The sequence below is a fragment of the Rana temporaria genome, chromosome 8, assembly GCF_905171775.1.
Source record: "Rana temporaria chromosome 8, aRanTem1.1, whole genome shotgun sequence".
Taxonomy (NCBI): domain Eukaryota; kingdom Metazoa; phylum Chordata; class Amphibia; order Anura; family Ranidae; genus Rana; species Rana temporaria.
Window position 1 is genome coordinate 74,573,398 of NC_053496.1, and position 21,853 is coordinate 74,595,250.

At 43.0% G+C, this 21,853-nt stretch overlaps 1 protein-coding gene across 3 annotated transcripts in view; it reads right to left on the bottom strand.

Moving 5' to 3' along the window:
* The window catches only part of BICC1 (BicC family RNA binding protein 1), a 294,348-nt gene extending 274,197 nt beyond the window's left edge, over window positions 1-20,151 (bottom strand). For 2 of the 3 annotated variants that reach the window (XM_040362048.1, XM_040362049.1), the window contains exon 1: window positions 19,769-20,151. In XM_040362048.1, coding sequence (XP_040217982.1) covers window positions 19,769-20,084 — 316 coding nt within the window. In that variant the 5' untranslated portion in view covers window positions 20,085-20,151. The remainder of the gene's footprint in view (window positions 1-19,768) is intronic. The other variant, XM_040362047.1, reaches the window with a different exon arrangement.
* Window positions 20,152-21,853: the final 1,702 nt, after the last annotated feature.

The window sequence follows — 21,853 nt, forward strand, 5'->3', positions numbered from 1 at the left end:
TGGTAGTAGGCGTTACATCTCGTTGGCACTTTTCACAATACAATGAATACCAGAAGAATTGTAAAGGGAAAAAAAAAAGTTTCTTTAACTGTCCAGACAATCCCGTAGTTCACTAAATATGTGAAGAGATTACAGACTGGAGAAAATGTATACAAACTGCAGATCACAACTTGCTGTGCTCAAACTTTAACGGGTGACAAGATTGGAACCACTATAAAAATTTCTTATAACAACTGTAAATCAATCTGCTCCTGTTTTACACTACACATTATAAACCAATTCTAGCTTGCAAGAATGATACATTTTACACTGGGAATGTAAAAGCAAAGTGAAGCACAAATTGTTGACATGACGCCACATACCAAAAAAAATAAAAAAAAAAATAAAAAAAAAATAAAAAGGTTGCCACACGCAACCCCAAATAAAAGCAAGCGAGTACTTCCATTTATGAACAATGGCTATTCTCATTGGTGTATATTAATGTGTTATCTATATGAGCTAGGGGACAGATCCACAGTGAGAGTACGCAGGCGTATCTACTGATACGCCGGTATACTTCCAAATTTCCCGCGTCGTATCTTTAGTTTGAATCCTCAAACTAAGATACGACGGCATCTGGGTTTGATCCGACAGGCATACGGCTTCGTACGCCTTCGGATCGTAGATGCAATACTTCGGCGTCCGCTGGGTGGAGTTTGCGTCGTTTTCCACGTCGGGTATGCAAATTAGCTATTTCCGACGATCCACGAACGTACGTGCAGCCGTCGGCTTTTTCCGGCATATAGTTAGATTTGTCATGTTAAGTATGGCCGCCGTTCCCGCGTCGAAATTTGTATTTTTTTTTTTTTGCGCAAGTCGTCCGTGAATCGGGATGGACGCAAGTCACGTCAAAGTTTAAAAAATGACGTCCTTGCGACGTCATTTCGCGCAATGCACGGTGGGAAATTTAGAAACGGAGCATGCGCAGTTCATTCGGCGCGGGGACGCGCTTCATTTAAAATGAATCACGCCCCCTAATCGCCGATTTGAATTCCGCCGCCATAACTTACGGCGCAAATTCGTTGTTGATTTGAAACAAAGCCAAGTAAGTTACGGCAGCATAGCGCATCTTAGATATGCTGCGCCAATCTATGTGGATCTGGCCCTAGATCTTTAAAAAAAGGACAAGTGCACCCCCAAATCAAATTGATGTATGTAGGTTACACCTATGAAAAAGGTGTGACTTTTTTACATTTTAAAATTGTGAATATTAAAAAAAAAAAAATGTAACATTTACCTTTTTGTGAGTACTCACTTGTTTTTTATTTGGGGTTATGTATGACAAATAAAACCATTTCCTTTCCTTCTTTTTGCACTGGGGATGAATGTCATGAAATAGAACAAAACTTTTAAATAGTGAATGCTATGAAAGAAAACAGCACTAGAAGCAATGGTGCTGTATTTTCTTTAAGCTGTATTTGTTTCCAGACATCAAGAGAGCATAGATGCCCCAAGCTTTAAGTGTTGATACATCACTTGCGCTTGTGGTTTCTGCAGAACCACCAGTACAAAGCTTTTGAGCAAATCTAAAGCCACCAATTGATTTATAGATAACGGTTTCAAACTGCTGGATTCCTTCAAATTCCATGGGTAACCAAGACAATGACAGTCTACCCAAAAACAAAGAAACGCCAGCCAATAGTAAAAACAAAACAAGAGGCATTGTGGTCCCCAACAGCAGAGAAGTTTCCTCAGGCCACAAATAGACAATTTCTGGAGAAAATAAATAAAATATACACACACACACACACACACACACACACACACACACACACACACACACACACACACATACATATATTCATTCAACTGGAAATTTTGAACATACTCCTCAAAAACACCAATGCAAAGAGAATATGCCCAAAAAAATAAAAAAAAAACACTGCTCCATTTCTAAGTGACAGTGACTTTTAGTCCAAGGTTTCATTTGATTAAATTTAATTAGGCCATGGACTTGTAAATGTGAACCCGCAGGATAATAAAAAGGATAGGTCTGTTCCATAAGATGTCCTCACACAAAACCCAGAGGCATCCTCAGAGAACATGACCTAATGCAAATATGTATAAAGCATTTAAAAGACCTTGTGATACTGGCAGCAGAAAGTAAAACAAATTTGAACAAGAAAAAGAAACCATTTGATTTTACTTTCAATTATGGTGGTAAAACTGTTAAAATTTATTTTGCAATAATTCGATTGAAAATGCTTAACTCAAATATACACTGCAGACACAAAAAGTTTGAATAGAAACTAAAAAGGGCAATAAAAATCACCATGTTTTTCCCGTAATTTAAAAAATAAATAAAATAAAGGGGGGTGGATAAAAACCAGTGGAGGATCATACCATAACCAATATCCATGGGAGAGATGATTGGACTTGAGCAAAGGCAGCCTTTGCAGGTCATCTTGTACTGACATTTGAAGTACCAATGCAGAATGAATCTAGGACTACACAATGAACACGACTGCTGGTGAAGATATTCGGGTGTCAAATGTATGCATTGAACTTACCTTTAACCCCCCCCCCCCCCCCCAAACAACCAAATGGAAGTAAAGCTTGAAAATCAGCCAAATGGCCAAAATAAATTATGGGGATTTTTGCTTTTACCAGAAATTATTTTTCTCAAGAGTTCATTGAGGGATAACCTTTGGGTTATACATCAGCCTACAGGAGGCTGAAAGAACCCCTATGTCCCTCCAAAGAAACGCTTGGCTTTCTCAACCAAAAAAAAACACCCCACACACACACACTATAAAGGATGCAATTACCGATTTAGGTAGCCCCAATTTACTACAGCTACATATGTTTCCTCAGAATGCACCCGTGTTTATGCCAAACATGCCTGAACTTCCTCACATTCCAGAAAAGTAGGCTGCTCTTTTAAGCTACAATCGGCTAGCACTTGTAATTTTTTAATTAATTAATTAATTTATTTATTTATTTTCAAAGAGAACACCCCCCTCCCTCCCATTAAAAAATGTACAGAGTTAACTATGCAATCTCAGAGGAACGAAGAAACATGCACATAAAGAATATAAAGTAATACATACATACATACACACACACACACACAACATATATATTTTATTCCAAATGCCTATAGCAGATGAAGCCGAGAGGTCATAGAGTTAGACTGGTGTCTCAATACTAGACAATCACAGATTATTATTAGTATATCATACTAAATAGGTTTAAAGCACTTAAATTTCCTATTTAATAATGTTGCACAGTGGTTACATTTTTGTTGTCCTCAGTGCAAATCAGTGCTCACAATACACTTATTACTGGAATACCTGGTAACAGATTTCATCTTAGAAATCATTTAGCCAACAGGAGAACTGCCTGTTACATGAAAGCTTAAAGCAGCGATGGCAAACCTTGGCACCCCAGATGTTTAAGAACTACATTTCCCATGATGTTCAACTACACTGCAGAGTGCATGAACATCACAGGCAATGTCATTTCGGGGGGGGGGGGGGGGGGTTCGCCATCACTTGCTTAAAGTGTTACTAAACCAAGGACTTTGCATTCACTATATCTGGTCTCCACAGTACACGTTAATACAATTGTTTAATAAATATAAACTGCTAAATACCTTTTCTCATCAGCAGTATATAGCAGTCTTGTGTATTCTATCAGTGTCTGGTTAAAGCTTGTAGGAGGAGTTTTCATTCTCCTCTGACTGTCTTATGAGGCTGCAGGACCCCTGACCCTTTGTATGGACAGTGCAGATTGGCCCTGTGCTCATCACATGCACACTCCCAAGAACAAACAAAAACTCTAGCAATACACACCAAACTGAGCATGTGCAGAGTGACTGAAAAGGCTCTGTATCAGCAGATTGGGGACTGTGGAAGGGGAGAATCAGAGAAGATAAGAGCCTTGTTACACAATGTGGAGGATTAACTCCTTTAGGTACCACAGCGAGTACAACCAGCATGCTTTAATGCATTTAACCGTCATGGCGAACCTTGGCACCCCAGATGTTGTGGAACTACATTTCCCCATGATGCTTATGCACTCTGCAGTGTAGTTGATCTGGGATGCCAAAGTTCGTCATCACTGGCATAACTAATTTTACTGTTGTGTTTTTTTTTGCATAGTTATATTGGTTCAGCTTATATATTCCTTGTCTGTCGGGCCTAGGGTGACCACGTGTCCCGAATTGCCCGGGACAGTCACGCATTTTGCAGGTCTGTCCCGGGCACATTCATTCCAGGACAATACAGTGTCACGGAATGAAACTGATAAAGCCACCCCCCCCCAGGCCAATCTGATACCCCCCAAAAAAGGCCACAACATCAACACTTTACTCAATGACAGTATTTGTCCTGGCCGGGAAAGCCTGGAGGAGCACAATTCCTCCCCCCTGCTTGTGATTGGAGAAATCATAAATCCCTCCTCTTGTGTCCAATCACTGTGCTGTGATTCGTTACAGCACAAGCGGATTTTTGGGAAGGGATGGTGTCCCTGAATGGTCGTTTAGAAATGTGGTCACCCTAGTAGGGCCACTGTGAAAGTGAAGAATCACTCTAGTAGTGCAGACTACTGTGATCTTCCGAGTCACATGTTGAGTAACTGATATTCTGAATAGTGAACACAAGGGTTCACTCGCTTAGCCACCATTTACAGAGCACTTTGCATTTTATTCAATGATAGAAGGCATTCTCTGATTTGAGGAGGAGAGGCAGGCGGTGACATCACAATCTTCACAGTTGCAGTTTCGGACAGCCAAAGTGTGTGTGTGTGTGTCGATATTATAGTAGCCACAAGAAAGACAGATCATCATATTAGAGGTGCATTATTAAACTGGGGCTGTATGCCCCCAAGTATTTTACTAAATGTAAGGTTTTAAATTACTCTCTAGTTCAATAAAAAGTAGCATGAGCAGCTTTAAAATTTTGCAGGAATTCCAAAATTGGACCTAAAGTGTTACTCACAGGTCAGATTCTCCAAACTTGCAAGGTAGATAAGCTGTGGTATAATTATGAAGACTTGGACATTTAACAATTAAAGTCTGACATTTAATACAGGATTGAAAGATTACTTTGTTAACACCGGAATTTACAACCCAACATCTTCCCTACCCCCTCTGAAAATCCTATACTCACCCCTGAGCATACAGGTATAGGTCAAGCCAAGTAAACTTTGACAAAGCAGCATATTGCTTTATCAATATGTTAGATAGGCAGCACATTGTACTTGTGCACATAACAAATGGGTGTTTTTATGGTTTCTACCAAGGTTTGGCATCTTGACATTTCAGCGGCGCTGCATTGTCTGAAGACAAACAATAAATCTCAGCTGTTACAGCTGAAACACTGGCCACAGATGCTTCTGCGCACGGGACTGACACCTTGACAACTGAGATCTTCTTTCACTAAACACCAAAAAGTAACAAGCCAGTAAACAAGAACAGTAATCAAGGCAGATCTTACCTTCTACGTTGTAGTCCTCTATACCCTTATTTGAATGCATGGAGAAGAAAATGGCAAAAACTCTCATTACTCATTAGCAAAAATTACATTTTAGCACACAGAATTACATAGTGAAGATGCCTTAACACAAAAATGTACTGCCCATCAGTCATCTTTCATCCTGAAAAAAAAAAAATAAAAAAAAAAAAGAGAAGAGGAGGAACCCCCACAAATTCAAAACTTTGGAATTTAACCACATCAGAAAAACACAAATCAGGCCTTTATCACCTGGACTTTACCACCTACTAAAATGCCTGATTTTTTGGTTGTTGATCCCAATAGGGATTTTACATTGAAATATGTTCCAAGCACTTCTCAAGCAGTTGCATCACAGTCCTATTAACTTCAATGAGTGCATTTGGCAAGGGAAATGCCTGGCAAACACAACATGACAAGTTAAAGTTTGTCGCAAAGCGAAGCATTGCAGCCATGGCAATGTGAACGGACCTGAGTGTCCATTTAAACGTGTAGGTAGGTGGTCAGCAAAGTCGTAAAAAAAACACAGATCTATTGCCTGCTTTTAACACCCCCATGCCATCTGTGTGAACTTAAACCATGTGTACTGCTGAATCTGAGCCCGTTAAAGTTTTGCCTAGACTGCTACTTTAAATCTCATTGCAGAAAATTCAGTTTTGGGAGGAGCTAACCCATTAAGAGAGATTTTAGTCCACTTTTGCAGGCTATACTTAATTTAAACTGGAAACAAGCTGTGAGCACTACAGTTCATCACAGACAACTGTAAGTGCAATTTCCCAGATAGAAGATTAATTTCTTATTCAAAGTGGTTCTAAACATAAAAGTTTATTTTTTTAACTTGTTGCAGCCTCTGCATGAAGGTTAAAAATATCTGCTTTTCCCCCCACTACCTCTAGAACATGGGTACCCAACCGCTGGCCCGCGGGCCACATGTGGCCCGCCATGTCTTGCTCTGAGATGGCGAGTCGGCATGCCCAGATCGCGGGCTCCCGACCCGCCATCTCCGAGCATTAGTGAATGGGGTCATGTGCGTGGGGCTGGCCTATCCGTGATCGCAGCGAGGCTGGCCTATCAGTGATCACGGTGGGGCTGGCCTATCTGCGATTACGGCCAGGCTGGCCTATCCGCGATCGTGCTGGCTCCTGGAGTCCTGCCTCCACCCCTGTGAACACTGCTGCCTTTCACCTCCTCCAGGCCCCCCCTCACCTCCAGACTGATAGAAGATACAAGTTGCAGGTGAGGGGGGTGGATACGGTCTGGGGAGAGGGAGCAGCCAAAGTTAAATAAAAAAAAAACTTCTGGAAAAGTCCGGGAGGTGTGGTGTAGTCCCCACGTGGGAGGTATGGAGGGACCAGGGAGGGGGGCCGGGGGTGTGCAGAACACTGACTGTTATCAATATGTCTATGGGTGGATTATAGTCCGACTTAGAGAAATACAACACCTCCCCAATCTGTATTCATCATCACTGCCCACAACTGGTCTGTGTGTCCTTCTACATTATATCATATATACAGCATGAGTATTTACACTGGTCTCCATCCCCACTAATCATACATACATACATATACACACACACAGTGGGGGGTGTGAGGTGGACAGTGCCGTGTTGTGGAGGTGGACAGTGCCGGAATCAGGTAGTGTAGTGGACAGGTAGGTCAGTGTAGTGGTGGCAAGTATAGGAAGAAGGTAGGTTAGTGTAGTGGTCAGGTAGGTTAGTGCAGTGGTCAGTGTGGGAATCAGGCTGGTTTGTACTATTGTAGGAAGTGAAGGGACTTGGGGGGTGCTAAAAGTCCACAGATTAGGGGGGCGCAAATTAATTGCCTCGCCCTGGGCGCTGACAAACCATACGCCACTGATGGTAACCTGTTGCGGGCCACAATGAGCAAGTCGATAAAGTGGCCCTCGCGCCTCAAAAAGTTGGGCACCCCTGCACTAGAATGTACCAAAAATACTGTCAAGTACGTAAAGAAAACACCATGAAAAAAAAAAAACACACACACACACACACACACACACACACACACACTTATATTTAAAAAAAAAAAAGTTACAGTGTATATTTTCCCACACAGTATATGCACGAACGTATAGAAACACTGTAAGGGGGGGGGGGAAGGAGAAGGAGAAAATCCATAAAAAATGTATTTATTTTTATCAAAAGAAAAAAAAAAAAAAAAAAAAAAAAAAAAAAATCTATGCTTACTGCCATGTTGGTCTGATCATACCAGCTCTCGTATAATATGTGTATTTGTAAGTCTACATGATTTGAGTAAGGCGATAAAATTCATCAACATCATTGGTGCTGGATATGCATCGAGTTGTTCTGCAAAGAACTCTGCAGAGCACAATGTTGCACTGTGAATTATAAATTGTACAAACAATTATATAAAACAGAGCGGTTATTAAAAGGAGTGGACTTATCTGACAAATTTGGCCACAAACTATTTATAAGTAGTGATGAGACCTAAAATAAAAACTGGTTGGAAGTGCGAATAGTCCAACAGCGTTGTGGAATATGTCAACAACATCCGCTGCTTGAACTAATATGAAGCTCGGAAGAGAGTTGAGGAGGTCGCAATACAGGAAGTTCTTCAGCTCAGAATAAGGGAGATTTTCCTTCCAGACCCTGGCGGCCTGCAAAACATTATTCATCCCTTTTGCAGCCTCAAATCACACACTATAGTCAAAATGATTCACTCAACAAACTCTTCCTTTAGAAAGTCCCAGACTGCCTGCCAAGCTGTACACTTCAATACCATCTACCACAAGAAGTCTGCCCGCTCTTCTGACTGCCACTACAACACGCAGCATAATAGTTTTTGTAAGCGTCGCCTTCTCTTACCCATCTGCGCTGAGCCGAGTTTTGAAACTGTCTACATTCTTTGCGTAAGCGAGCTCCAAGGACCCAACTAGAAAGCAGATGTTCTGTGTTTTGTAAGCGATGTTATTCAGACTTTGGCAGTTCATATTCTAAGTCTTAATCACGTAAATGAACAAACATTCCATTATTACAAAAATCTCACACAATACTAAATAACGATTCCCCCCCCCAAAGAAGACGTTACACATTGCCTGCAACGTTAGGGTATAAGAAAAAAGCCCAACCCCAGGCCAGACCTTTGTGTTTATTTGTAGATAGAGTGGTTAAAATGCTTTCTTTGCATCTGCTGAGACATTTCCATTCACCACTTAAGACCCGGACCTTGCCCCTTTTTGCGATTCGGCACTACGTCGCTTTAACTGACAATTGCTCGGTCGTGCAACGTGGCTCCCAAACAATATTGGCGTCCTTTTCTTCCCACAAAAAAAAGCTTTCTTTTGGTGGTATTTAATCACCTCTGCGGTTTTTATTTTTTTACGCTATAAACAAAAATATAGCGATTTTAAAAATGCAATAGTCTTCACACACACACACACACACACACACACACACACACACACACACACACACACACACACACACACACACACACACACACACACACACACATATATATATTTTATTTAAAAAAAATAAAAAATAAAAAAAAAAAAAAACTTTTCCTCAGTTTAGGCCGATACGTATTCTTCTACATTTTTTTCCCCCCCAAAAAATATCGCAATAAGCGTTTATCGATTGGTTTGCGCAAAATTTATAGTGTTTACAAACTAGGGGATAGTTTTATTGCATTTTTATTATTTTTTTTTTAATTTTTTTTTATTTTTTACTACCAATAGCAGCGATCGGACAATTTTGACACATTTTTTGGGACCATTGTCATTTTCACAGCAAAACATTCTGCCAACGTATATCGGCGTGAAGGGGCCCTTAAGTGGTTAAACAGACATTAAGGCTAGGTTCACATCTGTGCGCTTGAGTGTGTAAATCGCATGCATTCCTGCGGCCACACAGAAAAAGTGCTGCTTTTAATACATGGGGGTGCCATTAACTCTTAATGACACACTGAAAGCACCATGCAGTTTCTGTGTAATTGCATTTTAACCACTTCAATACCGGGCACTTTGACCCCCTACCTGCCTAGCACAATTTTCAGCGCTGTCACACTTTCAATGACAACTGTGTAGTCGTGCAACACTGTACCCATATGAAAAAAATAAACACAAATTCATGTGATGTCTGCAAGTCTGTTTATATGTGTTCAGCTGTCACAGAAGGTGGGTTTTGGGAGGAAGTCCTGCCAGAACTATAGTACAGTGATGTAGTCTTTTGACTATAGCGCAGTACTCAAGTGGTTAATAAAGGTTCAGGGACCTTTTGAAACACAAGTAGAGCATTCAGTTCAACTGACTAGGCCACTGTACCTTTGCAAAGGTGAGACACGAAGATATGAAACTAGGCTAGGAGGAGATTTAGACAGAGCCCTTCCTAAACCTCTCGTCTTGAATTGTACTGCAACTGTACCGCCTTCCTTTTATGTAGTAAAGTGCTGCGCAAATTGTTGGCGCTAGTTATCCTTAAAAAAAAAAAAAAAAAAAATTTAAAATCTGGACTGGATTTTGGATTCAAAGACCAACTCCTAAAAGCATGAAAATTCTCCTTTGCAGTATGGCTGCAATTGTAAGAAACTTTTTTTTTTACCCATACACAGAAGATTCACAATTCAGTCCACCAATTCCATGAAGAGATACATCTGACCCTTGTAGTGTGCTATATATACACAGATCCTGCTGTGTGTCAATGGACGCAGCAACAGGACACAGGAGCATGCCCGCACAAGTGCCCCCAGGAAAAGCGCTTCTCCATTGAGGCACTTAAGAGGGAGGGACCATGAGCGCCACGGAGGGACCCTAGAAGAGGAGGATCAGGGCCACTGAAAAAAACCTTGCACAGGAGGCAAGAATGACATACAGTAATTAAAAAAATACCAACAAAACAAGACTTTAAAACTCCTTTAATTGATCAACACAAAAGTGAAAGGGCCCAATCACACTATTGGGTTAAATGGTCTGTTTTAGGACTCATCCCAAAATAGGTGCGAATGGCATTACTGACAGAACACCATTAAACTTACATAGTAGTAGTTGAGGTTGAAAGAAAAAAAGTCCAACCTAGATGTGCTATTTTATGTCAGTATTACATTGTATATCCCTGTATGTTGCAGTCATCAGGTGCTTATCTAATAGTTTTTTCAAACTATTGATGCACTGAAACCACCGCCTGTTCTTTAGACCCCTTTCACACTGAGGGCGTATTGCAGGCGCTATAGCGTTAAAAATAGCACCTGCAATCCGCCCTTCAAAAGCTGCTCCAATGTAAAAGCCAGAGGGCTTTCACACTGGAGCAGTGTGTATACTGCTCCTCCACCGCTGCCCATTGAAATCAATGGGACAGCGCGACTATACTGCCCGCAATGCCCTGCTTCAGCTCTATTTGTGGAGAAAAAGGGACGGCAATTTTGTTTGGGAGCCACGTCGCACGACCGCGAAATGGTCTGTTAAAGCGACGCAGTGCCGAATTGTAAAAACGCCTTTGGGCATTTAGCAGCATATTGGTCCGGGGCTTAAAGGGTCACTAAAGGAAAAAAATGTTTTGCCTAAAAATTAATATCTGTAAGGTAGACAGACAGAATAGTGTAATGATTCTGTTAAAAAACTAGTAAATACCTATTAAATTTCTTCATCTATATCACCTCCGGCATTCTAGTTTCTGTTCTCTCATTCACTTCCTGGTTTGCGGCGCTCGTTCATGTAAGAACTACATTTCCCAGTATGAATTGTGCCACGCCCAGTAATTCACACCTCCTTGAAGTCTCTAACACGTAGAGAGCGTCCTGCCACACAGATGTAGTTCCCAGGGGGGGTGAGCACGTTACTGACCACCGTAGTAAAGCCTCCCATCACGGTGGTGAGTAAAAAAATCAGACAAGCAGGAAGTGAACAGAACAGAGAAGAAAAAGAGCAACTTCTGAGCAAAAACGAACAATGAGGAAGTGAAAAGAGGAATGTCTGCAGGTGAAGGATGCTTATTATGGAAAAAAAAATATTTCCTTTACAACCCCTTTAAGTGGTTAAACTAGGGTCCTCCAGACCCTTTATTAGCTTTAATGCCCTTCTTTATACTCACTCCATTTCCAGTACATCCCTCCTGAGGACTGGTGCCCAGAACTGGACAGCATACTCCAGGTGAGGCCGGACTAAAGTCTTGTAGAGTGGGAGAATTATCGTTTTATCCTATGTGGATCATTTCAAAGAAAATATTTTCGTCAAATAAATTAAAGCAAAGGGGGGGCGAGATAAACACTGCCTACACCATAGGTAAGCCTGTACGTCTTTTATTGCTTCTAGGTATGTTGGGGGTTCAATTTGCACTTTAAACACCTTGAACCATCGTTTTTATTGACCTGATCTGTTATCATGTATATGCTTGAATAAGAGAATAAAAGGGAAGTCTGATTTTAATTTTCATATGTTGTACATGATCAGCAGATCACAAGGTGTTGGAGTACTTTGGAATTAAAACATTCCTTACGAAAGTGTAATCCTGTAAAAACACAAAGCGATGTTCTTCTGGCACTGGGCTAAAGGTCTCAGGCTGACTGGAATCTATGGGATCCTAGGGGAAAACTGCCCAAGCTTCCCTCGCAGGGTAAACAAACCACAGTCCTTATGTCTTTCAAATAACTGTCTGAAAAAGCCACAAGTGGACGGTGCAGTTCAGCTGTAGGCCTTCCACTCTGCAGTCCATAGAGGACTTGGGAAAGAATGCGAGTGTCGGCAAAAAAAAAAAAAAAAAAAAATCACTATACATCCCATAAGGAATAGGACTTGGTAAAACAGCTATATGGGCTTCAAGATGTGTCCGAAACTCCGAATGATGAATTTTAAAGCTTTTCCAACAGAAACAAGAGAGTTTTTCCATTTGCAAACCTGAACAATATGGTAAGAAGATTCTTACTGGTTGCAATGAAAATTCATTAAGCCACTTTCATAAGAAGCTCAAATAAATTAGGCATGGAATGCACAAATAAAGTAGAACTAAATCCAAAACCTTAGTATTTAAAAAAAAAAAAAAAAAAAACTGTGTCCCATTGGGGGAATTTTGCATTTACTTCTGTTTCCATAGCCAAGAAATTGAGGGAAATCCTTGGTTGCCACCAGAAATAGTTCTTATATTGGAAGATTTCCATTCTGTTCCTGTTCGGGGGGGGGGGTCACATCTTTAGATATTAGGAGTTCATGCTGGGACTTTCTTAAAAACCCAGTGGCGATTAAATACCACCAAAAAAAAAGTCCAAGTTTTCTATGCACATAACCAGCATGATCATTTAGGGCACATTCCCGCCATCGCATTTTATGTGAGCTACAATGCAGGATCACAAAATTAAAGAACGTGAAAACTAGTTACAATTAAAATCAGCATGTTGTGTTTTTTGGAAAATCCTGCGTGATGCACTGATCGAGCAAGACCTGGTGTGTTTTTGGTAAAATGGCGCATTACATTATAGTCAATGGCAACAGATTTGAAAATGCAATATGCATTTTAAATAGTGCGTTTTCCCAAGTCACGCGACTGGGTTTCCCCGTGTGCCTGCAGGAAGAAGGCATTTAAAATGCATTGATTTTTAACACAGCACATAAAAAAAAAAAAAAAAAAAAAAAAAAAAAAAGTACACACTGAGAGACTTGAACATGCGTTTTCTAATGCAACGTTGAGAACAGGCTCGTTTCTATCCATACACCGTGTTACACAGCTGTATTAGAACTGCTGAGATTGCATAAGGAATCACCTTATGAGTTATGCCGCGTACACGCGATCATTTTTCGGGTTGTAAAAAACGAAGTTTTTTTAAAAATGTAATTTAAAAACGATCGTGTGTGGGCTTCAGAGCATTTTTCGGGTTCTGAAAAACGGGCATTTTTTTTTTCGAATATGCTCTATTTTTTCACAACGTTTTAAACGTTGTTGTTTTTCGGGTTGTAAAAAATGGTCGTGTGTGGGCTTTAACGACATGAAAAACCCGCACATGCTCAGAAGTTATGAGATGGGAGCGCTCGTTCAGGTAAAACTACCCTTTGTAATGGAGTAAGCACATTCATCACGCTGTAACAGACAGAAAAGCGCAAATTGTCTTTTACTAACACAAAATCAGCTAAAGCAGCCCCATGGGTGGCGTCATCCGCATGGAACTTCCCCTTTAAAGTGCCGTCGTAAGTCACCATGCTTTGCTAGAGCATTTTTTTTTTTACGATCGTGTGTAGGCAAGGCCATTTTAATGATCAAGTTGTAAAAAAACGTTTTTTTCTAGAGCCTGAAAAACGTTGTTTTTTTACAACCCGAAAAATGATCATGTGTACGCAGCATTACTTTCCACCCCACATTTTTCATAATATAAATATTATTATGCAAGTAGGTATAAAAGCAGAAAACTTTCTAATAATATTTTTACACAAACCATGCATGGGTGCTCAACCTATGGCCCTCCTGCTGTTGTGAAACTACAAGTCCCATGAGGCATTGCCAGGCTGACAGGTACAAGCCTGACTCCCAAAGGTAGAGGCATAGATAGGACTCGTAGTTCAACAGCTGGAGGGCCACAGGATTAGCACTCATACAACTCCTAGTGCTTTCTAATAAAAACACCCAGCAGCTTTTATTGACCATGCCCACCCAAAATTGATATTTCAGTTTTTGGTAAATACTAAACATTAAAACACCACCTCACCCCAAGTGTTTCTTGGCAACCCATGGCAGGAAGATCACAGCCATCAGGGGTGGTCCCACTTCTCCGCTTGATTTTTAAATTTAATTTATATTATCGAAAATGCAAAGAGAAAAAGAGAGTGGGAAGATCACAACTATGATCCCAGGGATCCTTCGGTTTCCTCCAGAGGTTATTTGGCATTCTTTGGCCAATTGTCCTTTAATCTGATGGTACTTGCATAAAGTTGGTGCCAACGCAACTCGACATATTCAGCAGCATAACACCAGTGATCTTTTTATCTGTCTAGAAAGGGAGGGGGGTGGGGATTTCTGATCACCACTTTAAGGTCATTCGTCCCACTGACCACCAACGTAGGGGGCATCGCCATTGACCCCCACAGGCATAGGGCGGCTGTTATCCTGCTGGACATCATATGACGCCCAGTGAAAATAACTGAAACACTGCCCGGCCATCATTCTGCTATAGGCCGGTTGGGAAGTGGTTAATCGGGGGCTCCCCATAACAAGAAAATGTTAAGGGATCCTCTGGGGGGGGGGGGGGGGGGCTTGAGAAACGCAATGCTTGGGAGGATCCTGCCAGTAACACACTTCCTGTCCAAGGGTGACAATGCCCACTCACTCTATTGTTTCAATGTCATCCTTGGCTACTCTGACAATTTAAACTACAAACACTTCCTCATCTCCAATATATAGGAAGAGGTTTTGTAGTACACAGATAGTAGCTGGGAAAACTAACATATATAGCTGGATTCAGGTAGCCGGGCGCATCTTTGAGGCAGCGTATCGTATTTACGATACGCCACCGTAAATCAGAGAGGCAAGAGCTGTATTCACAAAGCACTTGCCTCCTAAGTTACGGCGGCGTATCGTAAATGGGGCCGGCGTAAGAGCGCCTAATTCGGATGAGGGGGCACGTTTTATGTAAATGATTGGTGATCCGACGTGACTGACGTTTTTTTACGAACGGTGCATGCGCCGTCCGTGTACATATCCCATTGTGCATTGCTCCAAAGTACGCCGCAAGGACGAATTGGTTTTGACGTGAATGTAATTTACGTCCAGCCCCATTCACGGACGACTTACGCAAACGACGTAAAATTTTCAAATTTCGATGCGGGAACGACGGCCATACTTAACATTGGCTAGGCCAGCTATTTGTTGGAATAACTTTACGCTGGAAAAAGCCATACGTAAACGACGTAAAAAAAATGGGCCGGGCGCACGTACGTTCGTGAATTGGCGTATCTAGTCATTTACATATTCTACGCCGAACTCAACGGAAGCGCCACCTAGCGGCCAGCGGGAAAATTGCACCCTAAGATACGACGGCGTAGGAGACTTACGCCGCTCGTATCTTAGCCCAATTTAAGCGTGTCTGGTTTCCAGAATACGCTTAAATTAACGCGTAAACGTACCTGAATCTGGCTAATAGATTCAGCTCATTGCACAGGAAGTTACAGGAACACTGGATTTCTCAAATGACGACGAACAGGTATTTTCTGTACTTCACCTAAAAGAAGAGAAAAAAAAAAAAAAGCAGCCACCACATAAACGAACAGATAATTTGCCTCATGTGACATACTTTGACTGTCACAATAATAGTTTACACCAAATCAAATGCACCCCAGACACCCTCTAAGCGTTGTTTTATTAAGGGCCAGTTCACACCAGAACTGTGGGGGAAAGGCATGTTGCATGCGCGTTTCCAACGCACATCTTTAAAATCTGCTGCAGCAGCCAACACATCGTTAATGGTACCCCAACACAGACTGCAATATGCAGTACGTTTGCAGGCACCAGAATGCATGGTACCACAGTACCATAAGACTTGGTGTGGCACAAGTAGTATTTTTTGTGCTTTCTGGCAATATGTGCAGCCTATTAAAAATGCATGGTCTGAAAAAAATAAATAAAAACACACACACACACGAACGTGGACAGCGTTCATGTGCGATTTTGCTGTGAACCGACCCCAAGACCCCTTTCAGGCATTTTAAAGTTAGAAATAGCGCCTGAAAACTGCCTCCCATTCGTTACAATGGACAATTTCACACCCAGGACGATCGTAAAAGTCCTGCAAGAAGCATCTTTTGGGCGGTTATACTGTATACAGCGCTTCCAAATGTCCCTGCCCATTGCAATGAATGGGCAGCACTACCAAAGTGCCTGAAAAGTGATTTGGTAGCACTGCAACATGGGAGGTTGTAACCCCTTCTTTGGATTTAAAAGCGCCCTGCGAGCGGCCAAAAAGGGCAGCTCAAACGCTAAAGTGGCATTAACGCGGCCGCAGTGTGAAAGGGGTCTAAGAGGAAGTGTTTTTTTTCCCCACCTCAATAAATAAATGATAAACACTTGTGAATACGCACTGTAAGCGCTTCAGGCGCATTACCATAGACCCGAATGGAAGGAGTTGAGATGTAGCTTCATGCCGTGAAACCATGCAAATACACGCATACAACTTTTCAAATGTGAACGGCTCTGCCCACACTATTGTAGGCTGCTTTGCTAGGCATTTGTGGAGCCAAATATGTGCCCCAAAACTACTGTTTATAATGCCAGTGTGAACAGGGCCTAAGGTCAAAGCCAGGGCTGTCTTAATGAGAGGGCACATCTGGGCACTGCCCAGGGGCCCCAGCTGCATGGGGGGCCCCTGCACTTTGCCCAAAGCAGCTGGTCCTTGAGCCCACGCTGCCCCAAATTTGGGGGCCCCATGGTGGCACTGAGAGTGATAGATACACGAGAGGCAGTCTGCCTCTTACCTACTTGATGTTTACCTGCACTTGTCTGTTTACCTGCACTGTCATCATTGTAGGGGCCCCAGAGCATTACTTTGCCCGGGGGCCCCATGATGCTATTAAGATGGCCCTGGTCAAAGCCACATATTCCTGTATAAAACAACATTCTGCTGTTTCTATTACCAAACCACTCACTACTATCTACCATCAAAGTATCTGACATGGAAATCTACAGCTACTTCATAATGACATAACTAGCCAGAATACATTCAGCGTACCAAGCAGGGAGGCGGAGTCTGCTCTAATTAAAGGCTCGATGACAATCTTATTTACTACCTATACAGATGGAAAACATTCAGGTCGGGGCAGGAAATGAGGAAAAAAAAACTAAACTGAGACCAACAAGAAAGTAACTGATCTGCAATTATAACCAAACATCCTTTTGTATACAGAACAGGAGAAAACTGTTGTCATTTATTGTATCGTCTTTACCAGCAACATTTGTGGGACTTATGACTATATAAACAAAATGTAATCCGATCTCCAGCAGGAACGCTTTTATATTCTGTTTATTGTCCAGTTTTCACTTATCGTTCTGAAGGACAATATACATCAGGGGATCTCCAACTCAACTCCAATCCTTAAAGTGATTGTAAACCATTACAGACTACTTGGCCCTACAGGTAAGCCTAGATAAGTGATGGCAAACCTTGGCACCCCAGATGTTTTGGAACTACATTTCCCATGATGCTCATGCATGCTGCAGTGTAGTGGAGCATCATGGGAAATGTAGTTCCAAAACATCTGGGGTGCCAAGGTTTGCCATCACTGGCCTAGATTAAGGCTTACCTGTAGGTGAAAGAAATATCTCCTTAACCTACCCGGTTTAGGAGATATTTGCAGAAAAGCCTGCACCGATGTCTACGCCGCATGCGCAATGTGCGTGCCGTTAAGGAATGGGTCCATGCCGACCCTGACGGCTCCCACGTGCATGCACGGGAGTGACGTCATCGCTGCTCCGGCCAGTCACAGTGCCAGAGCAGCGATACACGGAAGTCACTCAGGTATCATGACGGCAGCGCAGGAGAGAAACGAGGACCGCTGCGGGGGCTTCGATCTCAGGTAAGTAATTCATAATGAGCTAGTATGCTATGCTATACTAGCTCATTATGCCTCCCTCTTGCAGGTTTTTTTGGGGGGGGGGACTTTCAGAGGGTTTACTTCCTCTTTAAAGTGGAGTTCCACCCAAAAACGGAACTTCCACTTTTTGGAACCCTCCCCCCTTCCAGTGTCACATTTGGCACCTTTCAGGGGGAGGTGGGGGAAGCAGATACCTGTCTAATACAGGCATTTGCTCCCGTTTCCTGGCATAGATCTCTGTACCCCCGCTGTCTTCTGGAAGACACACAGCTCACAGAACACAGCGGGGACCAGAGAAGAAGTGCAGCGCAACTCGCGCATGCGCAGTAGGGAACCAGGAAGTGAAGCTGCAACGCTTAATTTCCTGATTCCCTCACCAAGGATGGTGTCTGGGGCAGCCGAGAGACGAGCGATTGTTTCAGACACCCTGGACAGGTAAGTGTCCATTTATTAAAAGTCAGCAGATGCTGGATATAAAAGTCAGCAGCTGCTGGATATATGTGTGTATGTGTTTTTTTTAGTGGGACCTTTGCTTTAAGGCGCCCCAACAGGTCATGACTTTCCATTATTTTGCACAGGTGATTTGATCAGTTTCACTGCCTTAGCAATTATCGCAGCCGTTTCATCTGAGGGAAACCCTGAAAACATGACCTGTTGGCTACTTTGGCTGGTGGGAGGATGAACAGTGCACAATTGTTCGGGGGGCTACGGTGGCAGGAGGTATAGCTTTTCGTTGTTGGAGGGGGGGGGGGGGGGAATAGCACACCATTGTTGGGGGGGGGGGGGTCAGTGGGAGAAGCGCCCCGTCGAGCCAGATCAAAAAGTTGTTTTTTGTGGCCCAGGTGCTGCAATTTGGGGACAACTACTATACACCAAAAAAAAAAAAAAAAAAGCTCTCAAGCACCATGGAGGAGGTTACACTGCTGTTTAGCTAAGTGAACAAAAATTGCAACTCCTGTGTAGCGTGGGATGCTGCAACAGTTGCACATAGTGAGGCATCAGTCACATTCTACAAACAAACAACCATTTACTACTGAAGAAACAAATACTCAATGCCTTATGTTATTGTATAGAAGCACCAGGCTGCACTACAAGCCCATCTGGAGATTTTTGTAAACAAAAAAAATGAGAGATATATAATATATATATATATATATATATATATATATATATATATATATATATATATATTTTTATTTTATTTTTTTTACCCCCCTTTGGTCTGGCAGCTTAGGAAAGAACAGAATACAACATACATAGAAGAAACACACCAAGTAAATAATGTAAATTCCCAATAAGGGGATTGACCATTTATAACACCTAGGACATGGGAGGATGCTACATACAGACATCATGGAAAACAGGGGTTGCTACGGGCAGCAGCCTTCCCTTGAGGGGGTTGCTACGGGCAGCAGCCTTCCCTTGAGGGGGTTGCTACGGGCAGCAGCCTTCCCTTGAGGGGGTTGCTACGGGCAGCAGCCTTCCCCTCAGGGGGTTGCTACGGGCAGCAGCCTTCCCCTCAGGGGGTTGCTACGGGCAGCAGCCTTCCCCTCAGGGGGTTGCTACGGGCAGCAGCCTCCCCCAGGCCCGGACACTGAAGCAGAGCAGTGATGGATGGATGGATGGGGAGAAGTAGCGGATCTGCATTGTGTGAGGCCAGCAATGAGGATGAGTCACGGACGGGACAGCCAAGCTTTGTGTCGGCTCAGCCCGCATTGTTGGGGAAAAGTTCTCCTTACCTTGTAGCATAGTCTCCAACTTCTTCCGATCCACCCGGAATCTCTCCTCTGCCCACTCCGGGTCATGGGGGGCGGCCGGGCCGGGAGAGTCGTCCTCGGAGCCGGGTACCGGGGAGTCTGTGCTCCGCTCGCTGTTGGAGCCGGGATCTGATTGGTGCATGTATCCGCTCATAGAGTCACACTGGGCGGCCATGGTGAAGTAGTTCGCCGCGTTCAGCTCTTCCAGGGGCCGGTCATACACTGGAGAGAGAGAGCGCCCGAGAACCGCTAGATGGGACAGCACGACTGACATACAACACCGAGGAGCCTGGAGCATTCACTGACCTCCCTCTACTGATCACTACACTCCGCCCGCACTACTAGAGCGCTTCCAGAGGGAGACCTGCTGACGTCACCACCGCACACACCAATACTCACTCTCTACTCACTGCTCCAATCCTATCCTACACTGCTCCAAACATTCCCAACACTACTACTACTCCAATCCTACACTCCAAACATTCCCAACACTACTACTACTCCAATCCTACACTCCAAACATTCCCAACACTACTACTACTCCTCACACTGCCCTCCAAACATTGCCAACACTACTACTACTCCAATCATACACTACTACTGCTCACACTGCACGCCAAACATTCCCAACACTACTACTACTCCAATCCTACACTACTACTCCTCACACTTCACTCCAAACATTCCCAACACTACTACTACTCCAATCCTACACTACTACTCCTCACACTGCACTCCAAACATTCCCAACACTACTACTACTACTCCAATCCTAAACTACTACTCCTCACACTGCACTCCAAACATTCCCAAAACTACTACTACTACTCCAATCCTATCCTACACTACTCCAAACATTCCCAACACTACTACTACTCCAATCCTACACTACTACTCCTCACACTGCACTCCAAACATTCCCAACACTACTACTACTCCAATCCTACACTCCAAACATTCCCAACACTACTACTACTCCTCACACTGCCCTCCAAACATTGCCAACACTACTACTACTCCAATCATACACTACTACTGCTCACACTGCACGCCAAACATTCCCAACACTACTACTACTCCAATCCTACACTACTACTCCTCACACTTCACTCCAAACATTCCCAACACTACTACTACTCCAATCCTACACTACTACTCCTCACACTGCACTCCAAACATTCCCAACACTACTACTACTACTCCAATCCTAAACTACTACTCCTCACACTGCACTCCAAACATTCCCAACACTACTACTACTCCAATCCTACACTACTACTCCTCACACTGCACTCCAAACATTCCCAACACTACTACTACTCCAATCCTACACTACTACTCCTCACACTGCACTCCAAACATCCCCAACACTACTACTACTCCAATCCTACACTCCAAACATTCCCAACACTACTACTACTCCAATCCTACACTACTACTCCTCACACTGCACTCCAAACATTCCCAACACTACTACTACTCCAATCCTACACTACTACTCCTCACACTGCACTCCAAACATTCCCAACACTACTACTCCTCCAATCCTACACTACTACTCCTCACACTGCACTCCAAACATTCCCAACACTACTACTACTACAATCCTACACTACTACTCCTCACACTGCATGCCAAACATTCCCAACACTACTACTACTCCAATCTTACACTACTACCACTGCTTACACTGCACGCCAAACATTCCCAACACTACTACTACTCCAATCCTACACTACTACTCCTCACACTGCACTCCAAACATTCCCAACACTACTACTACTCCAATCCTACACTACTACTCCTCACACTGCACTCCAAACATTCCCAACACTACTACTACTCCAATCCTACACTACTACTCCTCACACTGCACTCCAAACATTCCCAACACTACTACTACTCCAATCCTACACTACTACTCCTCACACTGCACTCCAAACATTCCCAACACTACTACTACTCCAATCCTACACTACTACTCCTCACACTGCACTCCAAACATTCCCAACACTACTACTACTCCAATCCTACACTACTACTCCTCACACTGCACTCCAAACATCC